General features: G+C 40.5%; 1 protein-coding gene across 3 annotated transcripts in view; it reads right to left on the reverse strand.

Moving 5' to 3' along the window:
* ARID5B (AT-rich interaction domain 5B) overlaps positions 1-27,580 on the reverse strand; it is a 202,512-nt gene that overhangs the window by 27,265 nt on the left and 147,667 nt on the right. For 2 of the 3 annotated variants that reach the window (XM_031956901.1, XM_031956902.1), the window contains 3 exons: positions 15,950-16,062; positions 6,713-6,917; positions 4,571-4,623 (listed from right to left, as the gene is read on the reverse strand). In XM_031956901.1, the coding sequence (XP_031812761.1) occupies positions 4,571-4,623; positions 6,713-6,917; positions 15,950-16,062 (371 nt within the window). Of the gene's footprint in view, positions 1-4,570; positions 4,624-6,712; positions 6,918-15,949; positions 16,063-18,557; positions 26,664-27,580 lie in introns of those variants that run through there. The other variant, XM_012551848.3, reaches the window with a different exon arrangement.

The following is a 27,580-nucleotide window of genomic DNA, read 5'->3' on the forward strand; positions in this document are numbered from 1 at the left end:
CTTTGTCTGCCCAGAGAACTGAGGTCAGATTCAGAGGATGTCAAGAGAATGATGTCAAACTGCCGAACCCACACATTGTGAAGATAACGAGCATTTGCCAAAATGAAAAAGAAAAAAAAAAAAATCACGGCTTTGTTACTTGTGGGAGGGGAAAGGGGAAACAATTAATCGACAGGCTTAGCAAGGACTGTTGTGGTCCATCATCCCAAGCTCCCAGAATAGGAATCCATTCAGACTTTTGGGTTCTCCCTGTGATCCTCTTCCCAGCTCTTGGCCGTCCTTGGCCACTGGAGCAACGAGCCAACAGGAAATGCCTCTCAGACCAACACAGGTGTCAAGAATCTTGGAAAGACCCTAGTTGTCTCCATCAGCTCCACACCCATAGCCCTCGGTAGGGAAGAGGGAAGTTGAGAGGTCACCCACCCACCCTTTGTCTAGCCAAGAGGGGAAGGGAAAAGCATGGCCCCATCAGAGCGTATGTCTGAAAGGGAAAGTTGGAAGTGACAAAACGACCGTGGGCTCCTCGCTGTACATCAACAAGAGCGCCGGCATCAGCCTTTGTAGAAAATCAAATCCATCCCAGTAGATTAATGGGCTCTAAACATTGGGCTCTACAGACACCGCATCCATTTCTGTATCTGCCGGCTGGCCAACAGAAGGAAGAGAGCTACTTCTGACACACCACAGAGACCTGAAGAACAAATTCTGCCCTGTCTTTTTTTTTTTCTTTTTGAATTTGTCATACAATTTGAGGGCTGTGACTGAAGGCTCCCACAATCTGAAACAGCATCCAGAAGTTTTGAAATAGCTTGCGACCACAAACAAAAACAAGCCAATTAAAAGAGTCCATTCTGTAACCACTACAGATTCCAGTGAGATGTCTTTATCTTACCATGAGTCAGAAGCTCAACAGATAAAACTTCACGTTTTACACTTGTGATTGACTGACTACTGCCATATACTAACAACTCTCCTCTTGATCCTCCTATCTTTGAAGTATGCTTGTTTCCTCCACAACCAGAGTATGATGGTGTAAAGGGGGAGAACGTGGGCTGAGTTTGAATGCCATCTCTATCACTGAACTTGCTGAATATACAGGAGTCTTTTGACCTCTTGGAAGCTCGGCTGCTTCCCTTGTAAATAATGAAATTGGCCTAGGTCAAGTGTTTTTAATTGTGGGGTTGTGTGTGTGTGTGTGTGTGTGTGTGTGTGTGAAAGATAGATTTTCTTAAATAGTCTGGTAAAGTCTTATTTCAGATTTTTTTAATGCATAAAATTGAATACATAGGAACCAATTTTATTGAAATATAATAATCAAAATGTGTATTTTTAAAATTTCACATACTTTAGATTAAGAACCCTGCACTAGATGATCTCTCAACTTCTCTTCTGGCTTGATATACTATGTTCTTAAAACTAAGTCAATAATTCAGACATTATAAATTAATAATATCTTCCTTTAGATAACACTAGATATTATTAATATTAGATATCATTATATTGTATACATTATATTATATTGGGTATTATTAATAGATAATATTAGCTACAATGATCATAAAGCTTGTGAGAATCAGAGGGTATAAAATCACTAAGCCCAACTCCCTTAACTATATCACAGAAAATCTTTAAAGTTAGCAAGACCCATCCTTGGACAACAGACACACATAAGGGGATCACTACAGCCCTATCAAGGTTGGTTATAAAATCTGCTTGCCTAGATCCCTGGAAAAATATTAGTCAGATGCTAGGAATGAGCTCAGAGAAATCAAATGAGTTTATTCAGGTTACATGGATAATTTAGGAATGAAGAGCTTTGGGAGTAAGGTATCTCAGAGAGAATAAACCTATGGGATAAATGACTCCTCTTGAACCCTTTTAGTGGGTGATTTTAAAATAGGAGTAGCATTAATTGCTTTCAAAATTCATCAGAGTTCATAAGAAAATATCTAAGTCAAGAAGACACTTGAAAAGAAGCAAAAAGTAAGTATCATTCCACGGTGTTGATTACGTGGGCTTTATCTGTTCTGCTTAACTTCAAAGGAAAGTCCCTATCAAATATAGTTCTTACTAGTCAAAGTGGGTCATCTGCCCAAGAGAAGTGGCTGCCTGTATTTAGCAGATCAGTAAATTTACAATGAGATCCTTACATCTTTAAGGTTTTCTAGTCAATGGCTCCCAAGAAGACAAAGACAGATACAGAGGAAACTGGGGATGCTGTAAAAGAACAGGGCCCTCTCCTCCCAGTCCAGTAGGAGACAAGGAAGGTAAAGGATAGCTAGAAGAAGATGGCAGTCACAGTCTGGTTTTCTTTAGAGGTCTGCCTCCAGATGCAAGTCAACATTAGCTATTATAAGGCATGCATCCAAATGGAAGACCAACCGCAACTTGGATTTCAATATTCTATGTCCATTTAGCATTCTGAACACCCTATATAGCCTCACAAAGGGACAGAGTATTCTTGTACACATGCACAATTTTTGTTGTCATGCTGTTGCATGAAAAAGAGAACCTGGGAAGAAAATGACATGGGAATAAGGATAATAGATGAATCTATCAGCACTCTCCTCGAAAGTAAACGGCATTCAGAAGCTGTATTTTTGCATTCAACATTTGCAACAGAAGTATTCAAATATTCAATCTGAATATTTCTTCTTCTTCTTTGATATATCAAGGATCTGCCATTGAGGGTTGTTGTGAGTTCTCAATAAGATCACAGATACAAAGTGCTTCAGAATACTAAAACTCTCTACAAATATCAGCTATTGTTACTGTCATCATTATAAATTATTTCACTGGTGTGGGATCTCCCTCTGCTAACCAGACTGCAACTTTAACTTTAACAAGTGAAATTGGCTAAAAGAGCTCAGCCCTTATTGATGATGAATCACTACAAACTTAGCAAGACCTATCCTTGGACACCAGTCATACCCAGAGAGGATCACCAGACCCATTCCTGAGTTCTTTTCAGTGAGGTGGGACCTGCCAGACCTTGGACATTATTGGTACAGCTTATAAGAACCCAGGACCACCTCCAAATCGTGATGAGGGATCACGGTAAGACCGTGTGGGAGTTTGTTTTCTCAGTTTATAGAAAACATCTATCCCTGTCCTTCACAATATAGGTTGGATCACAGGGTTAAGATTTAAATCTATGGGACCCACTCTGAACAAGTTACCATCTTTTTCACATAGATGAAGGCTATAATTAGCGCAGTATCTTACTGAGGCAGTCACCATAAAGTCAAGGTTGGAGCCTCTCTACTACTTCTATCAACAGAGCTATCCATGTGTAATAATTACATTGTTTATCTTGTATTCAGGACACACGAGAAAATAAAGACTGTGAGTCCCTCAGACCCTATGATATGCACATTCTATATGCAATTCATATGTAGATTTGTATATGTATATTTCCTCATAAACATGCATATACCATATCTAAAATGAATTTATATGTGGGCACATACACATAAACCTATCAAAGATTTCCAAGGCAGAATGCTCAGCAGCTATGTGTCCTATAAATACGGGATCATCTGTGTCACACAGAGTTTGTCACCTTTTCCCTGTCCTTTAGCTCCTTGCATCTAACTGTGATATTAGTTTATGGAACAATAGGTTTTATCTAGCAAAAACCAAAACACTAGTTATTATATCTGGGCTAAAATGAATTTTATTTTCTTGATTTTGTGTCTCTTATTGTCATTTTACTACCAAACAGAGATAACCCAGATTACTTCTCTAAAAAATTTCTTATTCAATTTCTGAAGAAACTGCACAACTTAATCTGATCACTGTGTGCACAAGAAAGCATTTCCAGTGACGACATCTTCCTGTGTCAATTGGTTTTATTGCAGATGTCATCTCTGCGGGCTGTATTAATGCAGCTCTTTCTTCTGATTTCAAGATTTTAATCTAAGTTTGTTGCTTTAACATTTTATAGGTTTAAAAAAAAATATGCCACAAAATCCGTGGCCATCAAATTTTCCTTTGGGCTAAAAATAACCTGTTCCTGTCAGATAGAATTAGCCGATAAAAAGTGTCAGAGTCTTTTCTGAATTAGGTTGATCACTTCCTGTTTATTGGCATTGACCCTTGTCTAATAAAGCCTTTTTGTGTGTACTCGCAATAAGAGGAGATTCTGCTGCATATTATTCCTGAATGGCCAATACTGATTACTTCTGAAAGCCTTTAATACATTTCCCATATTAGACATGAACAGATGTCAGGTATGTTGCCAAGTGGAATTTCTTTTATTCCATCTTGGCCTCTTGTATAATAATAAGCCTTTCTCAACATGGGGAAAAATCACAGACCCAACTGATTTCCTAGACAAGGAAGAGTTCCATATGTTTTCCACTTGTCGTTTTTTACGACAAGTTTACAATTTTGCCAAACCTGGGACTAATTGGGACCATTTCCAAGAGTGGCCCAAGAAACCCCCAAAGGGTAGAGCTATTTGAAAAGCCAGTCTATGGTTGCTGGCTTTTTGCTTCTTTCCCATTTTGGTCAAAGAAGGGAAAGTGAAATTGCACAATTATTTCATTTAAGTTATTTAAACACTTACTGTTTCATATCCTCCCAGGTTTTGAGCAGCTTGAAACATAGTCCAAAGGTTGACTGTTAGAGGGACAATAAGTATTTAGATAAGCATTGCATTAATGTACTTCCGAGAAATTTCAATTAAACATTAAAAAAAAAATAAACTGAGAAGGAGAAATAGGGGTGCTAATCCACCCGAGAGAGAGAGAGAGAAAGAGGGAAGGAGGGAGGGAGGGAGGGAAAAAAGGAAGGAGGAAGGGAAGGAGAAAGAGAGGGAGGGAGTGAGGGAGAGAAGAAGGCAAGGGAGGGAGAGAAAAATGAGAGAGAGAGACCTACTTGGGAAACAGTTTACCAAAGGGCATTCATTCATTCAACAACAGGATATGGGATGATTTACAATATGTCTTAAGGAACATTAATACACAGCTACGGAAATGATTCTACTTTTAGGATCAGGAAAAGGATAATTTGAGTCCTGTTTCCATCAGTCTGACAGCAGAACCCTATTGCTCAATTGTCCTTGGAAAAAGTGTGTGATTTTAAAAGTGGACTTACTCACCGAGCTTCTGTGAAGAAGCCATTGATTAAATAGTAATATATTATGACTCTCTTGGAGAAAAAAGACCATAATCAATAGATAACAGCTATTTTCATATATTATTGCTTTCAGAATAGAATAACGGATGGCAGCACCATGTTAAAGGCCCATCCTGCATTTCAGACATGTGTGGGGACTCTCAGTGACTACAGTACCAATATTTCCCACCAGAGTTGGCAGTCGGGTGGCAGCTATAGCAGACGGGCGGAAGGCCTTCCTTCATTCACAGAGAGAATTCCGAGGTGAGTTTGCTGTGTGCGCTCGCTCAGCCTCTGGCCATCCGTACGTTGGATATTGCTTTTTCTATTTTTTTTTTTTTCTTCTCTGTGATGTTAACCCGTGTTCGGGATGCTCAGCAACTCCAGTGAACAGTTAATAACTGTGTCTGTCTGAGCGGAATGTGCCACGGACTGAGTATTTTAGGCCCCCTTTCTTCCCCCAAATCTGAATTTCGAGTAACTCTGGCAGTAGAAATGAGGAATACAATAAAAATAAAACACTCTTTGACACATCACGTTCTCAAAGCCTCATTGAACCTTGTACTTTTTTCAGAGCACTCAAGAGCTTTGCTTAGGCCTTGATTTAATCTGAGTCAATGCATTATGCAGCAAAGCTGTTCATAGTACATTAATTTCACTTCTATTTTCAGAAACCAGTTTTCAGACAAACATTGTAATCATTCGTAGTTATATAAGTTTATAATGGCTGCGAGAGTTGGGTTGCAATCAGTGCCAATTGCTATTAGGTATGTAAATTGTTATGTAAAACACACAGGTTTGACATTCTTCATCAAAATGACACATGGTTTTAATCTAGGAAGATATGTTGGGAGAAAGGGATATTAGAAAGCTGGGAGCTTTCTCTTTTGTGTATCACTGACTCCCTGGGCAACTAAGACATGGAGCCACCCGGCTGTGAACGGGGGAGATGCGTTCTCTCCTCCTCGGGTGGAATTCTGCTAACTAGGATTTTCCCATCAGTTGCAAATGGGCTTTGACACTTCAAATCTCCATGTTAAAGTCCTTCAAAACTGGGCCCTCCGTTCTGGACTGTTTCCTAATTTCTTCTGAAGCCAGCCATGTATTATACGTTATCACCCAACAAATGGGGAGAGTTGGCTGGGAAAAAAACATGTCTCCTCTTTCTTTGTGGTTATTCTGATCCATCTTTCAATGCCCCAGCTTAATATCTATCTTTTCACAGGCAACATCTGTGCTTGATAAAGCTACGTCATCTTATTATCTCAGGAGAAAAGCATTACAGACACTCCGGTTTGACAAAACAGAAAATGAGAAATTTTCAACATGTCTATTTCCAGTCATAATCAGTGGATTGAAGCCTATAAATATCTTTTTGCAACTGGCCCGGAAGGAGTGCTCAAGAGGGAAGAGGCTGAGGAATGCCTGGCCGGGTGACGTGGGGCAGGGTCCAGTGTAAACGGACGTCGTCAGCCCCAAATTAGGCCTTGAGCCTAATCTCTGGGAAATGCTTTTTTTTTTTTTAATTCACAAGAAATCTGAACAGTTCTGAAATGCAGTAAGAAAAGGAGAGACAAAAAATTGTACTTACTCTGCTTAAACCCTAAATAGGGAATTCTTTCTATTGGCGTCTTCCTTTCTTTCATGTACTTGTAAAGGGCCACTAGGAAGGCCTGCTCCTCTGCCCGGCATTCTTCCCCAATGGCAACCTTTGATTTCTCCTCATTGGAGCCCTTTTTACAGCTGCTGTGGTTATTCTTGGGCTTGGCCAAGGCTGATCTGGCCTCACATTTCACCTGGAAAGGGGAAGACGCACCACATCAAACCTAATACAGGCCTGGAGAGCGTATTCAGAGTCAAGCTGGAGCCCGAACGTTCCCAGGGCAGGAAGGGGGAACCAATCAAATTCCACTGGAGGCCAGTTAACCATCCAAACAGGGAACGCATCCAGCTCTTGGAGTCATCTCTACATGGGAACTGTTTTCGATGGTTTAAGTACTTTTCTTTTCTTTCTTTTTATGGGAATATCAACCTAAAACATCATTGCCATCTGGTGGGAAAGTTCTCCAGGTGCCAGATGCAGCTTCTTTCATTTTTGCAAAGCAGCTCTATCCCCTCGTGCTACGGGGCAATCTAACCTTCCCAAGCCACAGCCCCCATTTTGGTGGTGGACACACACACACACACACACACACACACACACACACACACACACACCATTTCTCCAGAAAACTCCAGCAACTTACATCAAGAGAGCAGCAGAAATGGGCATTGAGGGGCTTCAGGCATTTGTAAGCAGCAGGGACTTTAAAATATATCTAGTCTAGGAATTCATATCCTGAGGTGAAGGGTCTATGGACAGATTTAATGGGGGGGGGAACATTTAATTTCCACTAATCCTTAACTAAAATTTAGCATTTCCTTCTATATGAATGTTCTCAACAAACCATTAATCTGAGAATGGGTTCCTAGGCTTTGATAGATTGTCAAAGGGGTCCAAGACACAAAAGAAATAAAGAACTTCTGTTTGTTCCAACCTCTCTGTTCTTCACATGAGGAAACTGAGTCACGCACGAGAAAGGATTTATCCAAGATCACACACAGAATCACAGCTACGTAGCTGGCTATCAGAGGCCCTCTTATCTAACACTTTCATTTCATAGATGCGAATAAGGAAGAATAAAGATCTGGCTTAAGACTTGACAAGATAGTAAGTATCATGGGTGGGATCTGAATTCATCCTTTCTAAGTCCAGCCCACCATTTTCCAATCTACAAGAGGAGGGGTTTGGACTACTAACTCAGTGATTCTTTCTATAAGAAGACACCCAGAATTATAAATCTGTCTGTCTGACTATATTTTCTAGATTATCAAAAGTTGACTTATAGGTGATTTAGTCCAACTCTCTTATTTTAAATATAAGGAAACTGGGGCCTCTAGAAATTAAATGCCTTGTCCAATAAATCTGATTTATTAAGTGGTATACTTGAAAACAATAAAGCTGATCTAATAAGTGGTATACTTGAAAATAAGTCTCTATACTTTTATAGAGTTTATATAGTACAGTGGAAAGAAACATGGAGTCTGAAGATCTGCATTCAAATCTTGGCTCTGCTCTGTGTCAAATGTGTCTGCCCAGCCAAATCCTTCACTCTGGCTAGCCCTCAGTTCTGCATCTAGAAGCTGAAAAGTTCAGTCAAGATAGCCTCCATTGTCCCTTCCCATTATCCAATTTTATAATCCTAAACAGAGAAAAAGTAGGCTGGTCACCACATGGGGGTAACTCATGATCAGTCCCCAAATGTGAGGCCTGAATTACCCTCTCAGCAAGTAAAGAAGGTAATCTGTTTTTATGACTGCTTCTGCTTTCCAGTTAGCTCTGAGGGTACAATAAGGGATGCTAACTTCCATAAAAAAAGACTCTAGGTCACCCAAGGAAAAAAAAAAAAAGGTTCATGAAAAGCTCTGTAAAAGGAGGGAGGGAAGCTTTGCACACTGACCAGATGTTCCTCCCCGCACCCCCAACGTTACTGAGAATTACAGAGCTTAGCATCGTGTGCAGCTGACCTAATATTCCATCCTCACAGCCTTTGATGACTGACTGTTCAGTACAACGTTAGGCTGCTGGGCTATTTTAATTGTAAAAGAAGAAGTACAAGAGGTCAGATTTGCAGCCATGTGAGTCTAGGAGGATTTTCTGTATTCCGATATTCTCCTATTGTCGATAGCCCCAGATCTAATACGGAGAGAGGTCGGGAAATGAAGGATGAGAATAAAAATATCCTACATTTTCTTCTGCATGTTCCATCTCCGGCTCTGGACTGATCTCTCCTTTCTAAGTATGAAGAATGTAAAAGGCCATGATTATTTATTAAATGGAAACATATCCCCTGTAAGAGTTTTCTTCATCATTTATTCCCTAGAGTGACTGTGCTAGTTTAATATCTTTAGCCTGGTACTGGAAAAATAATACTTCCCACACTACAAAGTTATTGAGCTGGGCTTTTAGGTCGCATTTTAATTTTTTAAGAGCTGTGGTAATGGGATTAAACATTTTTTTCCAAAGGAAATCTATCACTTGCATTCTTTCTAAACTTTCATTCCTTGTAACATTATACAGAGACTTATGTCATGTGAAATTTTACCTTGCCATCATTCCCCATCGCTGTAACTGGGGTTGGGTATGAACCACTGATGAAATCTGTAATTTTAAAGGCTTTATTTAAATCATAAGATCACTCTAGTCTATAATCGACATCACGTGACGCCCTGGGAGTGATTTTTCAAAATATTAAGTTGGTAGTCAAAACTTGCAATTTGGAGAGATGTTCTAATTAAATTCAAGGCAGTAAGAGACCCTGTAGTTTAAAATGGTGATGTATACACTGGAGAAATTTAAAACAAAACCCCAAAAAACCAAACCGAAACAAACCTAATCCCAAATCTTAGATTATTTTTCTAATATAAAAGGCAACAATTCTTCTTACAGATATTCAAGCAGTTGAATCAATGACAGATGATGCACAAGGAGAAATGAAATAATCACGTGGATAAATCAGGCAAAACCTTCGATGGAAAAAAGGTTGATTTGGGCTCTACCCGGCCATTGTGGATTCCTGTATTAAGCAACACTGTATATACATAGTATGTATCTACTTACATGCCCATGTATTGTTTTCTGGATAGAATATAAACTCCTTGAGGGCAAGATACATTTTGGTCTTTGAGTATCTTTATTGCCTGGCACAGTACTTCATAAACAGTAGGCACTTAACCAATGCTGCTTGATTCAGATTATAAATTTAGGAATGGCCCATCCTATCATTTTACAGATAATAGTCATATAATGATAGAGAGCATTTCTGAAGTACTTTACAGATGTCATATTAATTGATCCTCACAATGTTATGTGACTTGTCCATGGTCAGAGAGCTGGCAAAGAACAGAGGAAGGCTCTGAACCAGGTCTTCCTTATTCTCAGCCTATTTATGGCTCCTCTCCCTGAGTAAGACCTCTCTGAAGAATGTACAAGAATGCTTGGACCAGACACATCTAGGATGAAAAAGTGCACAGGAGTCATAATCTCCACCAGAGAAAGACCTCCTCATATGGATGAGATCCTCAATCCATCCATGTGACCTGATCATAGTTGAATAACAGCTCAGCTCTCCATTTAGCCCAGGCTGAGAAAGTTACAGGCTCTCAAATGCTGAGCACAAAGGGGACCGAGATAAGAACATCCCAGATATGCTTGGATTCCTGGTAAAGACCCCTGGGTTAGCTTGGTTTTAACTGTTTTAAGCTTTATTTCACTTTGTAGTTTTCTTAGAAGCTATGCTCTTGATCAGGCCATCCATAGCAATAAGAAAACACTGATTTATTTTCTAATTTAATTATGTACCTACTGCTTGCACACTACTGTGCAAAGAAAACCAAACAGCCCACCCTGCTCAAGGAGTTTACTTACATTCTCCTTGGGAAATATAGTAGGCACAAAGACCAACAAGCACAAGCTTATCCAAGTAAGGAGGACTTGATGAAAACCAGGGAGGGATAAGCTTCAGATTTCTGAAGGAGATTGTATCTAAACTGACTTTTTTTTTTTTTTTTTTGATGAGGTAATTGGGATTAAATGATTTCCCAGGGTCACACAGCTAAAGTGTTGTGTCTGAGACCACATTTGAACTCAGGTCCTCCTAACTTCAGGGCTGGTATTCTACCTACTATACCACCTCACTGCCTTCTAAGCTGAATCTTAAAGGAAAATAGGGACTCTGAGAGGCACAGTTGGGAAGGGAGGGCAGGTCAACTACCATATAAAGATAAAGAAGCTGGTGATAGAATGCCAGGTTCTAGCCATTCCAATAGGAAATAATATAGACTGTATGGAGGATAAAGTAAAAATACTTCTGATTAACAGGCCTTATAATACCAAGCTGAGCAATATATTTTATACCAGCGGTAATAGGGAGCCATTGAAAGTTCCAATTGAATACAATTTCATGCTTTATGACAAATAAGCAAGAGCAGACCTTAACAGGTAGTTGCCAAACTTTTAGAACTCAGGACTCTTTGGAAACTTAAAAATTATTGAAGACTCCCACCACAAAGAAATTCTGCTTATGTGGTTCTATCTAGATATTCTTACCACTCAAGGTTAAAATCTCTTAGTATTATTATGAAAATAATTTTGACTTTATGGGCCCCCTGAAGGCTCTAGGATCTCTCTTCCCCAAGATCCCCAGATTATATTTGAAGATTAAGATTTGCCTTAGTGGGTATATAATACATAGTCCCTTCTTGACCCTGCATCTGACTCATAAAGGCTGTGTGACTCTGGGCAAATCACCACCTCTCAGCATTCTAGGCAACTAACTTTCTAAGACCAAAGATTGCAAAGACATTAACCTGCACTGGTGGAGGGAATTTTCTTCATCCCAATGAATTAACAGGTCGATTCCCTCTCCATGCCACAAACAAACTCATTCTGTTATTTTCTGTGGTTAGGAACAGAACCTGCTTTCTCTCTATGTTTTCCTATTTTGGCCTTGAGACAAAAGACGTCTTCGTGATTTTTAAGGTGTGACTATGTTAGACTTAATGGACTGGAAGAGGCAGTTTTCCTCAATTCTGGTGCTGGCCACCTCCCTCCTACTCCCCTCAAATAGCTTCTACTTTCTGATGCTGGTTTTTAAATGAGAAGCCTGTTCTTTGTGACCACAAATAGAGCATACCTGGTGACTCAGAAAGCAAACCTTCCTGGTGGTCAACTGGTACTGGAGAAAGCTGACATCAAAGCAAGTATGGAAGGAAGGGACGGAGTTTCTGTGAAGCCTGGGACACTGTGATCTTCCCATTAGAAGGTCCTCACAGATAAACAGGAGTCGGGGCTAGAACTAAGAGATCGGCTAGTTGGGGCATCTCCTTTTCTAACGAGATCGAGAAATCTAATCGTTGAGTCATTTTCCTGTCACGTCTGACTCTGTGATCCCATTTTGAGTGTTCTTGTCAAAGATACTGGATGGGTTTGCCGTTTCCTTCTCACTCTCATTTAATGGTTAAGGAAACTGAGGCAAACAGAATTAAATAACCCTTATTACTAAGGGTTGTGAGGTTGGATTTGGGATATGGGAATCTTCCTGAGTCCAGCATTCTGTGTACTATGGCACCAGAGTTATACCTAGCTGATCCCTAAGGCCTTTTCCAACTCTAATATTCTGTGATGAGTGAAAACTGACTCAAGCTCCCTAGTTTTCCTTGAGTACCAACTAAAACTCCACGGGAAGCCTTTCTCAACTCCTCTTAATAATGTTGCTTTCCATGTGTTAATTATATCCTATTTTTCCTGTACAGCTTGTTAATATACATTTGTTTTGTCTATTGTCTTTCCCATTCAATTTTAAGCTCTTGGAGGTCAGTGTCTGTCTTTTGCTTCTTTTTATATCTCCAACACTTGGCATAGTGCCTGACACATGTAGGTATTTATTAAGCATTGATTGATTTGATTCCTACAGGCAAGTGACTTGCCCAGGGTCACACAAATTAATGTCTGATGCTTAATTTTAATTCAACTCTTCTTCATAGGAGGCCCAGCACTCTATCCACTGCCCCACCCTAAGTGGGTGATCATGAGAAAATCTTGAGAAAACCTCACTTCTTTCCTGCCCCACCAAAACAACCAACCAAGTGTAGAATCACACGGCTGGGCAAAATTAGATTTCAAGATCTCTCCATTTGTTCTTTAACTGACCCCTTCTTCTCCCACCCCAACATCCCCACTCCCAGCTTGAACCAGGCATTTCCAGGCAACCTTTTCCTATGATCACTGAGGTCCTTTCTTGTTCTAAGAATCTATCATTCTGTGATGACTCAGTTTTTTCATCTGCAAAATGGATCTCATAATTCTTATAGTATCACCATCACTGAATCATTGTAAGAAAGTCTTCTATAAATCATCAACTGTGACAAAATGAGAGTTACGTTAAGCTCTTTGAGTTGCATTTTTGTTTCCATATTCAATGCCAGGCGTCTAACAGACATTTAGAAAATGCCTGCCAATTGATGAGTTCCACCATGGAACAGTAGCTAGTCTGGCTCACCTGAAGTCAAGAGAGAACCGGTTTTAGTTCCTGCCTCTGAAACTTCCTGGCTATGTGACTGTGAGCGAGTCACTTCATTTCTAAGACATGGAGATAATATCTACCCCAATAAGGATCAAATGAAGCAATGTATTTAAAAAGTACTTTGCAAGATGAGCACTATACATAACATTTTAGTTATTATTTAATCATTTATTTTAAAATATAATATTTAGTTGTTATTATTATTATTATTATTATTATTATTATATTCCAATTATAAGTGCTTCCTAAGCAGGCAGCCCTTGAAATAGAAGCTGGGTCTTTTAAGTTTTTGAGACTAAATACTCAGCCCCAATGTGTTAGCCAAAAATCTTGACATGAGGAAAAGGTCCATATTCAAACTCCAAGCAAGGCTATTGGAAACCAAGATGACCTGATCACCAGTTTCCCAGATCGGTAAACTGATACGCTTCTGAGAGGAAGCACTTGGGGAGCAATTCTACAAACAGAACCTCATGCCCTCGTACAGCCATTTATCACTTTCCCAAGCAGAGAGGGGGAGAGACCCAGGAGGGCTCAGTCAATTGTCTTGATTTTGCAAGACTCTCAGGCAGCATATTTTGGTGGTGACTGTAAATGACACTGGAGGGAGCGCTCCAGCTGGGCTCAGGTACGGAACATGCTGCCTTACACCTGTGATGTCACATTGAAGGCATGGGGGCGGGCTGCCAAACCCTGGAATTGGTGGGGCCGGGCCCTGCCGAGCGCTCGTGTCCTGAAACCGCCCAGCCCCATTCGGTGGTATCTTGTCAGAGCTTGCAAACCACATCACAGGGAACCAAGCTGCTCTACTTGATGCCTCTCTCAATTACCTTGTGCTCATTCGCTTATGAACCCATTCCATCCCTTAAGAAGGAAAGAGTCAAGATCAAACCCCCCAGAGATAAAGACAAAGGTGCCCAACCCCTCAAAAAACACCTTTCTTGTATTTGTCATCAATTGCAATATCAAAAGAAGAGGTCTGATTTGCTCTTGAGCAGGAATTAAAACAGACCCTCTGCTTCCACTCAGCCCCTTGGGGAAAGTCATGGGATGCTTAGGATGGATAATCACAAAGGACTTGCCATCTGTTCTCAGCAAGTCAGTATGGAGCTAGAGAAAAATCCATGGATCATGGATTCAGGATGGAGATTCTGGTTCTTCCACTGACCATCCATGGGATCTGGGGCAGTCATTTCCTCTCTCTCAACCTCAGTTTCCTCATTTATTAAAACGAGAAAATTAGGCTAGATGATCTGAGATGCCTCTAAATACCTTTGCCCTATGGCCCCTTCTTCTGATTGGTGAGTTTCTGTCTGAGATCATCATCTCAGAAAAGGTCCAAGACAGTCACGTTCACTTTTTTTTTCCTGGCTTCACTTCTGACTTTCTAGACTTTTCCACTTTCTCTCTTCTTCTTACCTCAATTAGAATATAAGCTCTTTGAGGGCAGGTATTGATTTTTTTTTTTTTGGCTTGTCTTGGCACTTAAGCAGAATATTGTGGAATAATAACTCTCTGTTTCTCTCTGTCTCTCCCTCCCACTTCTCTCTCTGTCTCTCTTTCTCTCTGTCTCTCTCTTTCTCTCCCTCTTCTTTCCTACTCCTTCTCTTTCCCTCCCACATTTGGGCTATCTGGTGAGACAGTCATGCAGATTGAGTCAATATTGATTATATGGGTTGAGTGTGAGGGAAGCACTTTTAGAAATCCCAATGTGCTACATCAACATGAGCTATGATTAGAAATTCTGGGAGGGATGGGTCACTCATGAGGATGTGTCACAGGGGCCAAGCTCCTATTTCCCTACTGGAGACTTCAGGGATTCAGAATTTGGCTCTAGAAATACAGTTTGCTGAAATCTGGCCCTTCATTCCAGCCTTACAGAGTTGATTAGGATGGCTTGCTTTGTTTTTAAGGGGAAAACGCATAACTGTCTTTGGCATAAAATGTCACCTGAGCCAAATACCTGGAACAAATAACTGGTAAACTGAGCTATTGAAATCTGACCCACGCCAGCAAAACCCAAAGAGGGAAAGTCTACAAATATAAACTGACCCCTTTACTCTTCACATCAATGAGAATAAAATAGTATAAACATTATAAACATTTCTTTTCAGAGTTCTAACGTAATTCATGGCCAAGGAACCAGATCCCAAAGGTCTAGCTTGAGATTTTGGCTTTCACTCCATGTTCCTTTCTCCTACTCAGACCCAAAATATGACTCTAGCATAATTTTGGGGTGACCTGAGAGGAAACATAATTACAATGACTAAATTTAGATCTTCTAATTTCATCCTCTGTTAATCTCTGAAAGATATTTAAGAGTACATGGGAGGGGGGAAAGAGAGAGAGAGAATGGCTCAGCTGGTTTATTTTTGATATAGTAAGAGTAAACCATATCATTGTGGCCCCAACTGTGAAATCTCAGCCTTGATGACGTGGTTGCTAATCACAGTCCCTTTACCCAACAGTCAAAGCTGGAGGTGGAAAGCTTTCTGTTGACTAATCAGAATGTCGAGTTTCTCTCTTTCTCTCTCTCTGATCCCCCACACCCCAACACACCCCAAGACACACACCCCCAATGGCTTAGGATGCCAAAAAGTCAGATTCTGAATGGAAAACTATATCACGAAAGAAGATGGAAAGATTTTTTAGAAAGAGAAACAAAAAGATTAATAAAATGAGTAGGTCTGAATGAATGACTGTACCTTGGCAATGGTTTTGCCATCTGAATTATTGCTGGAATCCTTAACGCCATTTACCGAATCTCTTCTCTGAGGGCACGGTTTCTTTTTGCGTGGCCTTCCTTTAAGATTTGGCGCTGAAAACAAATGGAGAACAATTTATAGTCATTTTCATTTACATGGGTTTGTTTTCTTAAACAACCAAGCCAGGCTCAAAATCAATCCCCTGTAATTGTTCATAGAAATGTACACATCTGTACCCAGCCACCTCTCATTAGGAGTCACTCACTCTGATGGGCTGTATTGGCGTAGACTAGAAACCACCGTACCCCATTTCCCCAGACTAATCTATTATACTTTAACATATCTAATTAATATAAAAGCAAGCCCTTTGTCTCTAAAGGACGTTGACAGAAAGAAAATGCATTTCCCCACAGATGGAAAAGATATCTTTGTAGAAACATCCAGGGTTGGAAATCATCTCTGAACCAGACTGGAACACACTCTGTTCTGGCTCTCACAAACCTAAGTGATCAAGCAGCCTATTTGGGAGGTCACGGCAGCGTGAGCCTTTGAAAACATCTGCCTCAGAAAGTTTCTCAAAGTAGCTACAGTCTCTCAAACTACGTAAATGCATGTCAAATAAAATACAAATAGAACAACTGACAAAATTATAGATATAGAAAAACTATACATAAATATGCATATTTGTATATATACACACACATTATAATTCATATATATGAACAAATATACACATACAATATGCATATGTTTACACACAAATATGTACATACCTATATATATAAATATATGCACATATAAACCCATATATACACATATATATGCACACCTATAAACCCACAAATAATATATACTCATCTATATACATATACATACATACACATATAAACTCATAAATAATACATATATATATATATATACATGCACACATATAAACCTACAAATAATACATACACATATGCATAATACATACATATAAATCCATAAATAATACGTACTATATATATATATATATGCACAATATAAACCCATAAATACATATATATATATATATATATATATATACATGCACAGACATAAACCCACAAATAATACATAAACATATACATAATACATATATACATATAAACCCATAATATATTAAACATATACATAATCACATGTACATATGCACACATATAAAGCCATCAATGATACATATGCATACATATATACACATAAACTAAAATAATGCATATATACATATATGTACACACATAAGCCCATAAATACATATATACACATTACATATATATATATATACACACATATAAATCCATAAATAATCCATACAATATACATATATATGCACACATATAAACTCACAAATAATAATATACATATATACATATATATGCACACATATAAACCCACAGATAATACACTTAAACATACATACAAACATATAAACCCATAAATACATACACATATACATACTTATATTCACATATATGCATACATATATACCCACAAATAACATAAACACATATACATACATATACACACATATAAACCCATAATACATAAACATATACATATTTATATACTTATACATGCACATATATAAACTTAAAAATAATACATATATATACACATGTAAAACCATAAATAACAATACACATATATACACATATTCATATAAACCCATATAAATACACACACACACACACACACAAAAGACATTCCCTATAACAGCCAGACCAGTATTAAATGCATTTTACTAATCTGTGGTTAGCACAATCAACATATTTAACATATTTGGCAGAGGCATCTGAACCAGCATGTTCGACTCTCTTTTCAGGGACCAGTTTTATGGAAATCCTGAGGTTTGTTTAAAGTCACCCTCCCCTGAAAGCTCCCCCCCAACCCCCCGCCGGCCCATGCTGAGACCAGTTCAAGTCTTCAAGTTTTTTGGAAAAGGGCCGTACCCGGGATGCAAATCAAAGTCCTATTTCATCCCTGATGTCAAACTTAATTCCTCGTAAGACCCACATAAAGGGAGGAAGAGAAGACAGATGTTGATTTAGCATCATCACTGTCCGGCACGAGTTCCTGCACTGAATTCCCATCGGGAACCGGACTTAAGCAGCATCAGGCTCACTTAAGAGGCACAAAGTAACAAGCTCACTCAAAAACAACTGGTTTCTCTAGGTAGCCCCGCCATGCCCTGCTTTAAGGGAGGATTAGACAAACACCACAAAGCTCTCCCTCCAGTCTTTCCTAGCTGTTGTTCGGCTAACTTTTGGCCACAGAGTTAACCAGTGGCTTTGGGGGCATCTCACATCCGAAGCAAATCTGACAAATACAATTAAGGCTACTAATTGACTTTTCCAATTTGTGGGGGAAACTGCCTTAACTCTAGGGAGAATAATGATGATGATCATAAAAGGGGGGAGGTTGTTGGGGTTTTGTGTTGTTGTTGATGTTATTGTTGTTTACTAGCCCCCGGTTCCTGTCCCTCTCCCCTTCTTCCCCTCCCTAAAACTGAAATTCTTTCAGAACCTCTCCTGGATCGATGATCCGAAGAAAACACATCCCAGAATGAAGCAAAGAGAAAGTAATGATTTACCCATTCCAATCGCCAAGCATCGGTCTGATTTCTATCTGGGCTCATGAATGCCAGACTGCCCACTACTACATCCCTGGACCGCTCGGGCTGCCTCGGCGTGGATGTCAGCTTTCCTCCAAATGAGCCCTTGGAGTCTGGGCTCTCTGCTTACAACTCCCCTCCCCCCGCAGTTCTATTACTCATGTAAACACAGAGCCGTGACTAGCCCCGAGTGTGGGAGTGTGGGATGAGCCCCAAGAGTTGCCAGGCTGGCAGGGAGGCCACTTGGCGTTATCCACCTTCTTAATGGGGCCGGTGATTTCATCCTAATTGTTTTGTTGACCCTGACCTCTTGCCCCAAGCCTGGCTCGGACTCCGTGCCCTGTTCCACGAATCTGACACCCCGAGGAGCCCCGAGCCAAGGTATTTCATACCTCGGGGAGGCGACACCGGAGAGGAACAGAAGCGTTCCCACAATTTACTGCAGTTGGCCTGAGAGCTAAAGCGTTACTACCTGTGATGTATTGGGTACACTCAGGTGTCAGTCCCCAAAATAAAGCCACGGCAGAATATAACAGAAAACGGGGCCTGGCCCTAAAATGTCTCTTTAGAAACAGCAAGGAAAAAACTCAAAACAAAATAAGTCCCCCCTGGCCCAAGGCCTGTGGTAGCTCCTGCTCTTAGTTCTGGTACAATTCTACCACAATACCTTGGTCCTGCCTTCCAGAGAGAGACCACCTGTCTGACAGGTCAAAGCTCATATGAAGAATAAGCCAGTTTCTACATGCCTTGAGTTGTTTAAATACTTAGAAAGGCAGAGTAAGTTACACACTCACCAACAAGGACTCGTATCCAAGTCCGAGAATTCAAACAAATAACAAATAAAACAATTAACTTTTAAGTGGGACAAGAGGAAAAAAATGTCATCTTTAGGAAGTTAAGACGTGCAGGGGGACTGAAACGATGCCCTCAGATACTTTCTCTCTGTCTGCCTCAGTTTTCTTATCTTCAAAATGGGAATAATGATAGTAGCTACCTCCCGGGATTGTTGTGTGGATAAAATGATATACTATTTGCAAAGTCCTCTGAAAACCCTAAACGCGCTACATAAACACTAGATCTTTAATGATCCATCCTTTAATAAATGGTATCTTTCTTATTTGCTAAGGCATGATAGAAAAGTGGACGTCCTGGCCTTTTCCCTCATCTTTGCCAGCTGTGACTGCCAACAGACCCATCAGGGTGATTTGCCTCCTCCCCCTACCAGTCCCAACCTACCCCTTACCTATATATTCACAAGAATGGAAGAAAATACTTAAGTTTGTGTTGAACATGGGAGGAAAGGGATATGAGGAACAGTACTGGAAGGTATGTCAGGTGAAAATTATACTAGCATCGTGGAGCCCCAGGAGATCAAATTAGGGGAGAAACTAAAGAAATCTAGATTTTGACCAGAAAAACTTCCTAAAAATTGGAGTGGGCTGCCTCGATAGTTAGTGAGTTCCCCATCACTAAAAACCTTCAAGTCAAGTGTGAATGACTACTTATTGGGGATGTTGTAAAAGGTGATCAACCTGAGTACGGATTGGAGCTAGTGGCTTCTCAGAGACTGTGATGGTAAACCAGCTCTTAGCTGCTGCCCAGATGTTCAAAGGAAATTCAGTCTGAGTGGTCAAGGTTCTGATGGCCACTGGCTGCCTAAAGGATCATGTCAAGCCCAGCGCCACATTGGGTTCTAAATGATTTCTCCATGTTAGGTTATTCATTCTCCCACAATGTCATTTTGAGGGGTGTAACACTAGAGATCACTTTGGCTTCGAGGGTAGCTTTGAGATCTGAGACCATGTTTTGATAAAATTACAGCAGGAAGGGTGAGCCAGGCCTTTCTTTTCCACATATGTAAGAAATGTGGGGGGGAAGGGGAGGGGAGAAGGAAAGTTATAAGGGTTAAAGGGGAGGAATTTCAGTCCTTAAATATCATTCTCAAATGACCACCCCTTATCAGCCGGGCAGCACACTGGACAGAGCCCTCACCCTGGAGCCACAAAGAGACCAACCTCAGACATTTACTAGCTGTGTGACCCTGGGTAAGCCATTTAACCTGTTTGCTTCAATTTCCTGAATGTCAAATGGGGGTAATAACAGCACTTACCTCGAGGGATTGTTGTGAAGGGCAAATGAGGTAATACCTGGCACACACGGGCACTTAATAAATGCTAGCTCCTTTCTTCTTCCAAACCCCGCCCTCCACCGTCACTGTCCCAAGTCAAGCTACCCTAGAACCTGACAATATCCTCCTTAATAATAACAGCTGGAAATTCCCCTAAATGGGGGCTTTAACTTTTAACTTTTTCTGTATAATGCCAGGCTGGTGAAACTTACGGACCAATTCTCAAAACAGTATTATTAGATGCATAAAATAACACACACTGGGTTACAAAACAAGTGATTATATTGAAATACAATAACCTAGACTGTCTGGACCCCAATTAAAAAATCTAGGCCTTAGAACTTCAAGGTTTTAAAAACACTCTAGATTCATTTTATCATCTGATCCTTTTCGAAGACAAAAGTTGGCCACCATTTTGCTCCAGAGAAGAAATGGCATCTTTAGGAGCTCCAGACCTTCAGGGTGTGTGTGTGTGTGCATTAGTGCCAGAGAAAAACTGGTTTCCACTAGGGAAGACACACAGGGAAACGGAGGCAGCCCCTATTTAATTCATGCCTGGCTCAAGCCAGTTTTATTACTTTCTCATTTCTAAGAGACCATTAAGCTTGTCCACAAATTTACAAAATACACACACACAAATTGTTTACGGAGGATGTAGGTGTGTGTGTGTGTGTGTGTAAAATTCACATCTAGCCACCCACATTCATGTAAGGAGACATATATTTTAACAACCCCCTCTGGAGTAGTCAACAGAGAACTTTCTACAGGTGGAAGAAGCTCCATGTCTGCACCACCAATGGACCACAAAACATTTGGTCATAGGCAATCTTTGTGAGTTCAGTAAATACAAATTTTATGGAACAGGGTCCACAGATATCCAGAGATGGGCTACAAGTCTCAGTCCCCTGATTCTCACTTCCCCATATTAGTCACATTTGTTCTTCTGGCTAATCATTTGAAGATCTCTATGATTTGAACAAGAATTTCCTGTACCACTGGTCATCATTTCTTCTTACTCCATGCAGTGAAAGGAACAAACAGTCACCTTTAGGAAATCCCAGCCACTGGGAGGGCCGACAGCGTGGATGTTAATTCCAGGCCAGTTCAGGGAGCCCCAACAGTCAGTCCCGTGTGGTCTGATGCGCTTTGTGGGCACTACCTGGGCGTTATCCCCCTCAGTGCTAATGAGCTGCTCCCGGCCAAACAAAGCACTTCAGATCCTAGATCACTAGGTCATGATTGCAAAATCACTTCTGTCTGTTACAAAACTGGGCAAGTTCCGGTGTGGGGCAAGGTTTCAAACAACACTCATGATAAATAATCCCAATAAGAACAACAATTCATAATAACAAAACAACGGAAACGTACCCAGCTACTGGCCAAGTAAATTGCTTTTGGCCTAAATGTTCCTATTTTTCAATTTGTCCCTTCCTTCCTGCGGTAACCTTCTCTTTTTTAACAGTCCTGGTCTTGGAAAACACCTTAAGATAAACACCTCTAAGAGTTGGATCAACTTGCCATTTAACAAGCCTTTCCCATTTTGTAGAGAGAAGGTCGTTGCCAGCAAGCAAAGCCAGCTGCCCCTCTGCCCCACAGATAGGAGAGGCTCTCCGGTGGGCACTGGTGAAAAATCACAGGCGTAAGTTTTTCAGAGCATCCGACAAAGTCTGACACCAGAAATCAATACGAGAGGGAGTTGGAGGAAATTTAACTCATTTGATTGCAAATTACTACAGGACAGAACAGCAAACAAAAGGCCAGTGACTCAAATATTGGAGGCTGAAAAGCATTCTATCATGTGGTATGTGCAGCACACGCTGTGGATAATAGCCTGCATTTCTCTAATGCCATTCCTCTGAGGATCTCAAAGCTCTGTTTACAGAGACAGGAATCTTAAAAATACTCTGATGAGCTGCAGGGTGAGACATGCTCTTTCTGGAAAAAACTAATTTAATTGTCAATGCTGGGTTCTATTTTAAAAGTTTCCCTTTTGCCTTTTTAGAGACTTCCTCTTTCACCGTGGCAAAAAATAGTTTGGGTGTTTTTAAGTGATTAATTTGAAAGGTTGAGACTTAGGGGCTTCTGCCAATCTTGGTTTCTATTGAAACCACATTTGACATTGAGAGCATAAAAAAAGAAAAAAGGATTCTGCAGATTGTCCCTTAAAGGATTTCTCTTCTTTCAGATACTTAAAACCAACAACACCAAACTAAAAACAAAAAGGACTCTAAATTTGGTTTGAACACATGGCTTTAAAAATATAAAAACAGAAATGTTTCCCAGAAATTGCCTTTTATTTCTATATTTACTGTTTTCAAGCACATCTGCTTCCACACAGTGGGGCTGCGACAGTGCTGTTTACTCATTACACCTGGCAACTGGTTCATATCAACTGAATCCACCTTTGTGTTTAAAAGGCACCTACCCCCTAGAGAGCTCTGGGCCCTAAGTTTAGAAGCTGCTGGCTGGCTTTTACTGAATTTTTTCTCCTACACTTCCCAAGTACAAATGCTTCAAAAGTAGCCGTGCCGTCCACTGGGAGTGCCGTCACCGAGAAATACAATGACATTTGGTCCTAGCCAATATTCTAAAAGAGGTGGCGATCTCTGGCTAGCTAGTGCTCACCTGCCATGCTGGAAAAGCTCGGGGGAAAAAGCACGGGAGATGGATCAGTGTCTAGTATCCAAGGACTAGCTGAGTTATCATTTAAAATTTTCATCTCTAGGTTGAGCACCACACAAAATGAGGTCTTAATAACTTTTCCAGATAAATATACAGAGATTTCCAAGCTTCTCTTTCTTTGTAATTGGATAATTTGGTCCTGGCTCCCTCTAACAGATAAGGAGACCAGGAGCCTAAGTTGACTATCCATCCTAAGTTATCCTGGGTAGCCCCTTTTAGTGATCACATGATTCAGGAGGAATAAATGAATGTCCTGGAGAAGGCTCCGTGAAGAATGTGGTTGGGAATAGCGGGTGACAAGCTCAAGCCCTGAGCTTCTTGGCTCGCACCCGTTTCTGTTACAAGGCCTCCTGGCCGGGATCCCCGTGCCCACTAACTACAACTTTCGTGGAAATCGGGTCCCAGGACTGGGAAACGTAGGGCGATTTTGTTACAGGGAGGATGACGAAACGAGGCCGGAGGAAGCCGAAGTCTCAGCGTGATGGCATCGTGTCAAAATGAGTGAGGTAGTCCAATGGAATGTATGAGCTCATGTCATACCTGCATCTCTCCGGAGCAGTTCACGTCCAAAACAGCCAAGTACTCTTTGACAATTCAACAAACCATGTAAGTAAATAGGTACTCCTCCTTCCCCTCCCAGAACACACCCCCCACTCTTACTCACTTCCACCCATACTAGTCATCCTTAGAGCAATCGCTACTGGCCTAGATTGAAGTTTTTGCGATTTCATAAGCATCTGATTTGCACTTCTCCTTCTTGATTCTCCTTTTCTTTCTCTGCCTTGGAGGCCTTCATTTCTCAGAAACACTTAAAAACACAAATTATTCTATTTTCCCCCTCATAAACTAAACAAATCACGCTGGTTCATCTGTATCACTAATTGGTTCGAAAGCATGTGACTCCGTGAATGGAGTCACAAAATGGATGTAAGCCACTTAGGGCATCTTTACCATTGTCAACCTAGATGAATTTCTAGGGGAGGATGAATGGCAAGGAGGAACGGCAATCAAACAATCCGGGGGCATCTCCCACTGACCAGCGAGCAACGCCACGGGCTGTTCTGCCATCAAATGGGGGAGGCAGTTCAGTGATTACAGAAAAAAAATGACTAAGGCTTAATTGATTGATGATAACAGGAATACAGTTTGTGAATATTTACAAAATCAGAATCTCAGAGCTAGAAAGCCAGCAAAAACAGATCATCCGGCGGATAAGAATGGGCTCGATTCTTGCTCAGATATTTGACTCAGTGATCCGTTCTGTAAAATGTTTTCCTCCCAGGGTTATTTTAGGCAGGAGGTCTTCAGCTAGGAGTCTATAAATAGAGTTTTAAATTTTGATAACTGTATTTCAATATCACTGGTTTCCTTTGAAAACCTATGGGTTTTTTATTGTATTTTATGCATTTGAAAACATTCTTCTCAGAAGGGGTTCAAAGTCTTCCCCAGACTACAAAGGAGTCCATGACACAAAAGAGTATTATAACCCATGGTTATTAGGCTCAATGAGGTAATGCATGAAAAGTGCTTTGTATATTTTAATGATCCATGTGAATTTCCAGTTATTATCTAAACCCAATTCTCTCTTATTATAGCTAAGGAAACTGAGGAACTACTTTCCCCAATTCCCACACACCCAGATTATCTTAAGTCCCAGTCTAGTCCCACAGGGCTCTACTGTGATGGGTCAACTATGTCCTTGAGATGCTACAGTACTTGATCTTTAAGTGCCTTCTACAGGAGGGAAAGAGATCCAGAAAGACTTCCCCTTCCCTTCAGCCAATGCCTTCCTCATCAGAAAATCCTCTTCTGAAGAAGAGAAAGGTTCCTCAGGAAAGTGAGAAGTGAGAGGAGGACAGGCAGAACACCAAAGCCAAGGCTCCTCCCCAGGATTTCTGCTCTGGGGACTGAGCTTTCTGGGAAGCTCTGCCCTGTGGACTCAATCACTTCTGAAGATCAGAGGGTTTGGAAAACATCTTGGCCCGGATTCCCAAATGCCCATGTGGTGTCAAAGCATGAAGGCTGAGTGTAAGATGGGGTGACTCTCCCAGATGTCCCTGACACCCACAAATTAGCGGGGGTCGGCTTAAGTGGCAAATATTTAAATAAGCCCTACAGACTCCAACTGGCATGGTGCCCAGGTGGCGCAGTGCTGGAGTTGGAGATGCAAATTCAAATCCAGCCTTGGACCATTCTTTGCTGTGTGATTCTGGGCATTCAGTTCCCTCATCTGTAAAATGGGGATAATAACAATACCTACCTCATAAGTTTGTCAAGAGGACCAAATCCTATAACACTTACGATGTTTTATAAACTTTAATGTACTATAAAAATCATTACAATTACCATGATCATCGTCATGTACTCCAGAATTGGTTTGGGGGATTTTAAACTTTTGTTCGCTTTATTCCCTGTCTACTTTCCCCTAAGTCACCATCATCTATGGATCAACTTGTGAAGAACCAATGCCAGCCAAGGGATCAGGTGGGCTCTTAGTGGATAGAGAACACAATAGGGTGGGGGCAGGGAGGAAGAGGAACCCTTCAAGTGGCCCATTAAAACTAGGACAAAAGAATATTGTTCCAACGTTAAACTAGATGGGTCTTTGAGAAAAAGACTTAAGCCTCAATTTAGAAAAATCTCCAATTTCCATTTTTGGAAGAAGTCTCTGTAAACACAGATATACATTCTTTCTCAGGATGGTATCACACAATAAAAAATTAATGTTAACCCCTCAGAGGCCTGACAATTTTCCAGGGTTTCAGGATCTGGGTTGGAAATGTTTCTACCACAGGCAAAAAATCTGGATTTCCTTCATCTTCCAAAGGATTTAAAGCCAAAAGTAACCTTGTAAATAGAGAGGATGAATTTTTATCATTAAAAAAATAATAATCAAGAGACCTATTCCTTCTTATCTGGAATCGAAATGTTCTGTAGGGTTCGACTAGAACACGACAGAAAAGATTGGAAAGCTACATTTCGTATTGAATATCCTTGAAAGGCGCAGTAAATATCAGAACAATTTTCTAACTCATATGTACACAGTGCATTCTTGTTCAGCCATTTCTCCTGGTTTGGGTTTGGAAACGAGATATTCTATTTTCGACATTGAGGATAATCGATTTGCTACATCTCTTAAGAAAACATTCCCCATTTGGAAATAACTGAAATGGACACTTTTTTTTGGGGGGGGGTGGCGTGAATTAGTATGGAGACATTCAACTGAGTGCAGACTCGAGACTGAAAAATTATGAGGGTGATTTTTATTTTTAATCCTGGACTTTCTCATTAAAAAAGAAGGGGCTGGGGTTGAGGGGAGGGGGAGGGAAACAACACAAAGAAAGGAGTTCAATGTCACCAAGGGGAGACTTTGATTTTAAAAGACTCTATTCTTTCAGGCAATGAAAGAAGTTTTAGAAGAAAAAAAAAAGCAGTCCATAAAATGAGGATTTTCTTCCTCTTTTTAATTTTTTTTTTTTTTTGCCACCATCAGGATGGAGAATTGAAATTCCAAATCACTCATATTTGGACAAGGCCTTGAAGGCAGAATCAGTCCTTACTTAGATGGAAGAGGTTGTCAGATTTTAAAAAAACTCTAGATTTAGAAGGGATGTGATTGATCCTTAAGGCAACTGGGTAGCCCAGTGGGTAGGGCAGTCTTGGAGTCTGCAAAACTCAAGTTCAAATTCTGCCTCAGGTATTCCCTTGCTGGATCACCTAAACTTGAGTTTCCTGATCTGAAAAATGGCAATATTGAAAATAGGGTCTACTTCCCAAGGTTGACAGGAGAATCAAGAGATAATATTTGTAAAGCACTTTATAAAACTTTAAGGTGGTAGATAACGTCCGGCTGTTATCATCATCATCATCTTCGTCATTATCTTGTCCAACCCTTCCTTTTATGGATGAACAAACTGAGACTCAGGGACACGAAGTGTTTTGTTTGAAATTACACAGGAAGCAAGAATTGAAATTCAAGTTTTTTGGCCACCCCCCTCTCCTGATTCAAGGCTCTTCCCATTAAACCACACTGCCTATGATCTTTAGCATCAATGATTCATCACTTCCTCAGTAACAGGCAATCTAAACCCCTCCTCCACTATTACACACACACACACACACCGGTTGTAAGATGATCCCTAGTCTTGCTGACAAGTATACTTAGGTAATAGCACTGTATAGCACTTATTAC

The sequence above is a fragment of the Sarcophilus harrisii genome, chromosome 2, assembly GCF_902635505.1.
Source record: "Sarcophilus harrisii chromosome 2, mSarHar1.11, whole genome shotgun sequence".
Classification (NCBI taxonomy): domain Eukaryota; kingdom Metazoa; phylum Chordata; class Mammalia; order Dasyuromorphia; family Dasyuridae; genus Sarcophilus; species Sarcophilus harrisii.